General features: G+C 33.6%; 1 protein-coding gene across 1 annotated transcript in view; it reads right to left on the bottom strand.

Moving 5' to 3' along the window:
* Window positions 1–6,000, bottom strand: part of THSD7A (thrombospondin type 1 domain containing 7A) — a 374,453-nt gene that overhangs the window by 170,265 nt on the left and 198,188 nt on the right. The window contains exon 4 of the mRNA XM_011363004.2: window positions 4,150–4,331. Within this exon, the coding sequence (XP_011361306.1) occupies window positions 4,150–4,331 (182 nt within the window). The remainder of the gene's footprint in view (window positions 1–4,149; window positions 4,332–6,000) is intronic.

Genomic DNA, 6,000 nt, shown 5'->3' with positions numbered 1-6,000 from the left:
AAAATGTTCATATACAAACTTTATGCATCTGTTTATATAACTAGGGGATCTTAGTGATATTTTTATGTCAGTCAATTTAAAATCTTTTTATTTTTCTGTAATTTACATCTATATAATGATGTTATAGAAAGTCAAGAAACATGAAATAATTTCTATTTCATGCAACAGCTTTGCTATATTTCTAGCAAAATAGAAAATGAATGTAAACAACTATTTCCTAGATGGTTTAAGGACTGTATCAGGAAATGTATAGAGGATCTCTGATACACATTTCTGATTCAGATGTCATGTAAAATATTCTTACCTACCTGTTATTTCAAAAGTGATGGATAGGAAAGGTGCAGCACTAGCCTTCGATGAACTCTGATATTTACTTTCTGAAATAACAGGGAAATAGCATCGTAAGCATAGCCCTTTTTCCCCACAAATAGCTTTGATTAAAGTGGGCTAGTTTGTATAATAAACTGTAGGCAAAATACTACATTTATAAAGAATTTGCATTCCATTTAGGAATGGTGATTATTTTATTCTCTTTATTTCTTTGCAGAACATGGGAAAATGTGAACGTTTTATTCATCCTTCTGTCTGCCCATTCACAATTCAATCATCCTTCCCTTCATCCATCGTCCAAATCTTTCTGCCCGTTTATCTTATTCTATGTCATCATACAGGCTCATTATGCTGGCTGTCTTCCTTAGTAATCTCAAATCCCACAAACCCGATCCAGATTTCACTGTGAATTATTTGATACATTTTCTACAAAAGAATGTTCTTAAGTTTCCTATAACATAAATCACAGTAAGTTTCATGGTACTTTATAACCAATATTTTTGGTTTCTCTCATTTAAAAACATATTCAATCTGTATCAAATGAGAGAATTTTTTGAGTTACTATAGGTAAAATTGACTTTCACTTCACTTTGAGCTTGTAAAAAAAATCAATTCATGTTCATGCATCCAATGACCAGCAACATTTTCATCAGCCCACTTGGACTTATACTGATAACCTCCCCCTTGGGCAAGGCTTCTTCCTGTCATTTTCTGATAAGAGTAGATTTCATGGCAGCATAAGCTGGACATTCTTCACAGCCTACTGGAATTCTGATCATCTGGTTGAACAGAAATTGTCAAGGGCTTTTTTACTATTATCTCTTCTCAGTTGTCAGGATTGGGAGGGTTACCTATGGCCAGCAGGAATACATGAATAAAATGTGGATACTCTCCAATATCAAGTAGATATGTTTTCCTATTGTCTATAGATGTTATCATCAACTTAATAAGCATTCTGATGATATAATTCAATTGACACAGCTAAGGCACCAAGTTGTGATTATTGTACATTATACTTCGAGTACTTTCACAATACATATTTCAATTTTCTGAAAATTAAATATATTAGCTCCAAGGAGGAGAATTTTTATGGTCTAGTATGGTGTGAGTCAGTTAACATCAATGAATAAAATGATTTAATGTGCCCTGTCCTTGTGCTAAGGTGGTCATTACTTATATAATATGATGGTCAATATAATAGAGGAAGTTTATGTGAATTTCATATCATTTTTTTCAATATTTTTTATCAAAGAATTTTATTTTTGAGTGAAAGTATTTTATTTTGAGTTTAGGCATTTCTAATAGCTTGGTTACAGGTGGAAACAACTTTTATAGAGCACAGAGTATGAATCTGCAAAAATAACAGTGTAGACTTTGTTCTGCAAATTAAGTAAAATGTGAGTTGCTTCTAGGGTAGTTTGTTCATGGTGACAGTCAAGATTTCTTGGAATCAGTACCTTCTTATTACAAGTGATTGAGAGGGTTATTTTGAGAGGTTTCCCTCTCTTTATAAAGTAAGCTTTCATTCTTTCATATTTATTGAAAGAAGATAGACTGAACAATCCTCACAGGCTGGTCGAATTGTTCTCTATTCACACATATTTACAGTCTATATGTCACCCTTGGTATGCTGGCTTATTGAATAAGTTTCATATTGGGAAATGTTAAGTGCTTCCAGGGGGAAACTCACATAGTCTAAGTTCTGAGAAAAAAAAAGCTGTAAATTTTAGGGAGAATCAACTGTTTTTGCAAAGCCTATAAGAGGCTTATTAGTATTCTTGGTATTTAATATGAAAAAACACAAAACTCTAACTTATTCATGTTATATACTTACATGATAAATATTAATTTTAGGAGAACTGATTATTTCCACATCTATTGACCTTTCCTTTGGCATTTGCTTAATCCTATAGATACATCTTAACAATAATATTCTTTTTGTTTTCCTTTTTCTGTGTGTGGCTTTTATTTTTAGTGCTCTACAGTGTTTGATAGCAGTAAGGGGACTCTGTGACAAAATGATTTTAAAAAATACCCAGTTGCAGCTCAGAATTCTGAAAGCTCTTTTGAAAGTAATAACCTACAGGACATAATTGACATTCAGAAACTAAAATTTGATCTACCTCTAGCAATGAAATTATACTACTCTGAAAGGACTGCTATAATAAATCCACCTAAGAGTGTTAAAAATGTAGCCATTAAAGTGGCCAAGAAAATATTAATGTACTAACATTACATGTTTTATGCTACTTCCTTATAACTTTAAGATGCATTAGTGGTAAAATGTATCCCTAGGCTAGATTCCTAAATGAGTTGACATGCTATGTAAAGTTAGTGGATACAAAATAATTAAATTTTGCAAGTTGCAAATGCAAAACTTCAGTGTTTATTTTCCATGAATTGCTGGTCACCAGTGCCATTCCTTTGGGAGAGGCAGAGGAGCCATTTCTTTTTTGGTTTTTTGAAATATCCATTTCTCTTGGTTCTTTCCCTTTTCTGATCATTCTTGATCAGATTTAGTCTCCGATTTTTTTTTTTTTTTTTGTCTTTTGTTTGCTGTTATCAACTAGGGTCTTTATCTTTATTCTTTTCCCTTCCAACTGATATATTTGCTGAGAAATACTAACCTATCATACAAACAACTTGCTAAATACAATGTACTCATCTTTTCTGACAAGATTTCTCTTTTATGTTTGTTATTCTTTAATGGCATGCTTTAATACACACTGTTCCCTCTGCCTGGATTAACTTCCTTTTGCTTTCCTGGCCCACTTGACTATATGCATCATCATTCAGCTCAAGTGCCACTTTCTTCCACCATGCAGGTTCTTGTTTTATGATTCCCCTACAATTATTCTAAAACTCATTTATAATGCATATGACGTTGTATTATAACTACTGGTTTGTTTGTGTGCTGACCCTGAGCACTTCCCTGATACAAAATTTGTATTGATATTTCTATCCTCAACACCTTACACAATTTTTGGAATTCTGTTGGCAACTAAAAGGTATATGTTTAACAGATTAATGATAGAAGTCCTGCTATCCCTCAGGCAGAGGGAAATGTAAGAAGGTCTGTTACAGCATTGCTTAAAAATATTCATATTTGTGTGGACTTAAAGCTATTAATTGAATATAAACTTGATTTACTAAAAATTAGAACTTTAGCATAAGATTAATACATAATAATAAATATATTTACCCCTGGCAATCTTAGACTCACTTATCTTTTTGCACATTTATCACATCTGGTCTAAAATTGAGTCTAAATAAAAAAAATTCTAAGATGTGTTTAATTAAATGTTTTTTTTTTGAAAGTCATGCCTCTTTTTTTTACTGTAATTTTATTCTGTATTTATTTCATTTAAATTCAAATTGAGAATTCCACTCAATACAATGATTAAAGTAATTCTCAACCACATTATAGACAGCAAAAAGAAGGTATTTTTTACAAGCAGGTTTTACTTCTTAAAAGAAGAGAAAACTTGGGCTTTCTTAATATATACTTTATTCTTTGCACATACTTGAAAGATTAAGTTTTATTCTATTTTTATAATTAATCTACTTCTGCTAAATTTTGACTCAGAGCCTGAAGTCAGAAAATTTAATGAGAGACTTGTCAGTAAATCAGAACTGACCAAAGATGAAATCGGATTAAATTTTTATAAACAAAATTTGGATTACTATTCACCATAGTGGATATCATTCATAATGTGAACGGGAATATGGCTATTCATGCCCAAATGGCTGCGTATATATCCCTGCAGGATCATCCTGTTCTGTCTCCATAAGTGACCCTTAAGAAGAAACAAATTTTACCTTCTTTGTCCTTGTGGGTGTTTAAGTGCGAGAGGAGGTGTTCGTTAATCTGCACGCAGTATACCTCTCGCGTCTGGACCCCTCCTCCGCAGAGGGCTGTCTGGTTGCCTCGCCTCTTGTCCTGCTGGCTGAGCAAAGGGTCCACACGGCACTCGGTCCACTCCGCGGTTCTCCAGCCAAACCTAAATAAAGAAAACACCAGCAGTGGAAATCACGTTTATTGAATAAAACTCTCCTCTGCTCCTCTCATGTTTTTTTCATAAGAAAATCTAAAAACCACTTTCCTCATGAATCACTCGTAGACTACTCCATCTATGGTGCAGATTCAGTTTCAATTTCTCCTCCTTTATCCTTAGCGGTGAGTGCTCCATTTAAAGAGGGGTTAAATTTAGGATGATCCTGTTTTAACTGCAATTACTGGAAGTTGCTTATAAATATTTTATGAAAAGAGAGCATAAATGCTGAAAACATGAAATTTTATGTTCAGTTAAGCCGAACTCAGCCTTACCCTTTCCAGATACTTATAAACAAAGGAGGATTGAATTTGAAAATAGAAAACATTCTATTGATGATCAGCCCAAACATTTGTTTTGCCTTTAATAAAATGCATGAAAATTGCTTCTTCGCACTGGACCAAAATTATAATTGTGCGTTAGGATTAAAAAACATAACAATTCAGAATTTTCCCTTAACATATTGTCAAGAATAAGAGTATTTTTCTGTAGCAGTGAGCATCCCTGATGAGCCCTGATAAATGATGAAAAGAGCTGACGTTTCTAACCAGTGGAACACAGGAAAGATGATGTGTGATTCTAAATTAAAGTTCCAATCAGGATTATGATGGGGAAGAAATGTCAGGAGCTTGTCAGCCCAACATGGGCTCTAAGGAGACACCCAGGCAATCATTTCCCATTGCCATCGAAGACAGAAAGAGATGGCATTTCTCCACCTCAAGGAAAATAGATATTGTAAAAGCATACACAAAAAAATGGCTCTTTAAGCACTTTGTGTCACTTTAACCACGATGCTTCCTTACTAATCAGATTAACAGCCAGCATAGGTACAAATGGATGTGCTAATGTTCATCTCGATTAGAAAAAAAGGTTAAATGGGCTCTCAGATGTCTGATCTAGATGCTTTACTTTGTCAATGGTAAAGTTCTACAACAGTAAAATTGACTTTCTTGCCTGTTTTTAATTTTTATAAGTGGGGATTCGTGGCTTAACAGAGGTGAAGGACTGGGGCATCAAGCAATAACACTCTTAACAGATGTATATAAAGTACAGCATTCAGGCCAATTCTAAAAACATGGATAATTGATGCCTTAAGTAGAGGGTGGGGGAAGTGAGGAAAGTAAAATCAAACAAGTCATTCATTAGGGAAGTTAAAATAAAAATTTTATTTTATTTTTTAATAGAATGGAGTCCTAATTTAGGTCATCGTAAAGAGTCCTGTGAAAGGAATACATTTTCAATAACGTCAATTGATTACACCTTATAAAATTGCTACCTTCTCAAAAGGTGGAAAAGAGACTAGAATATGTATTTATTTGATCACCATTGTTTGAATATCTGAGAGCATTAAGAATAAAATAACTAGCTTGAGACAAAAATAGAAAAAGTCATAGGAGACTGAACACTCTGGAGACTGTGCAAATTCCTCAAGACTATTATGTGAGAGGAACACACAGTCAGTGGGCTTGGCAGAGGACTTTGGAAGAAAATACTGGAGTATGAGTCACTTGTTACCTCACAGGAGAGTAAATGCTACAGAATCGAAGATCTCATAAATCATCGTTATCTTTGTTGTTATTATTGGTATTGTTGTTAGAAGGAGGATGAGGAAGAGTAA

Source organism: Pteropus vampyrus, unplaced genomic scaffold, assembly GCF_000151845.1.
Source record: "Pteropus vampyrus isolate Shadow unplaced genomic scaffold, Pvam_2.0 Scaffold4, whole genome shotgun sequence".
Classification (NCBI taxonomy): domain Eukaryota; kingdom Metazoa; phylum Chordata; class Mammalia; order Chiroptera; family Pteropodidae; genus Pteropus; species Pteropus vampyrus.
The sequence above is the reverse complement of the archived record's forward strand: the minus strand, read 5'-3'. Positions and strand labels throughout refer to the sequence as shown.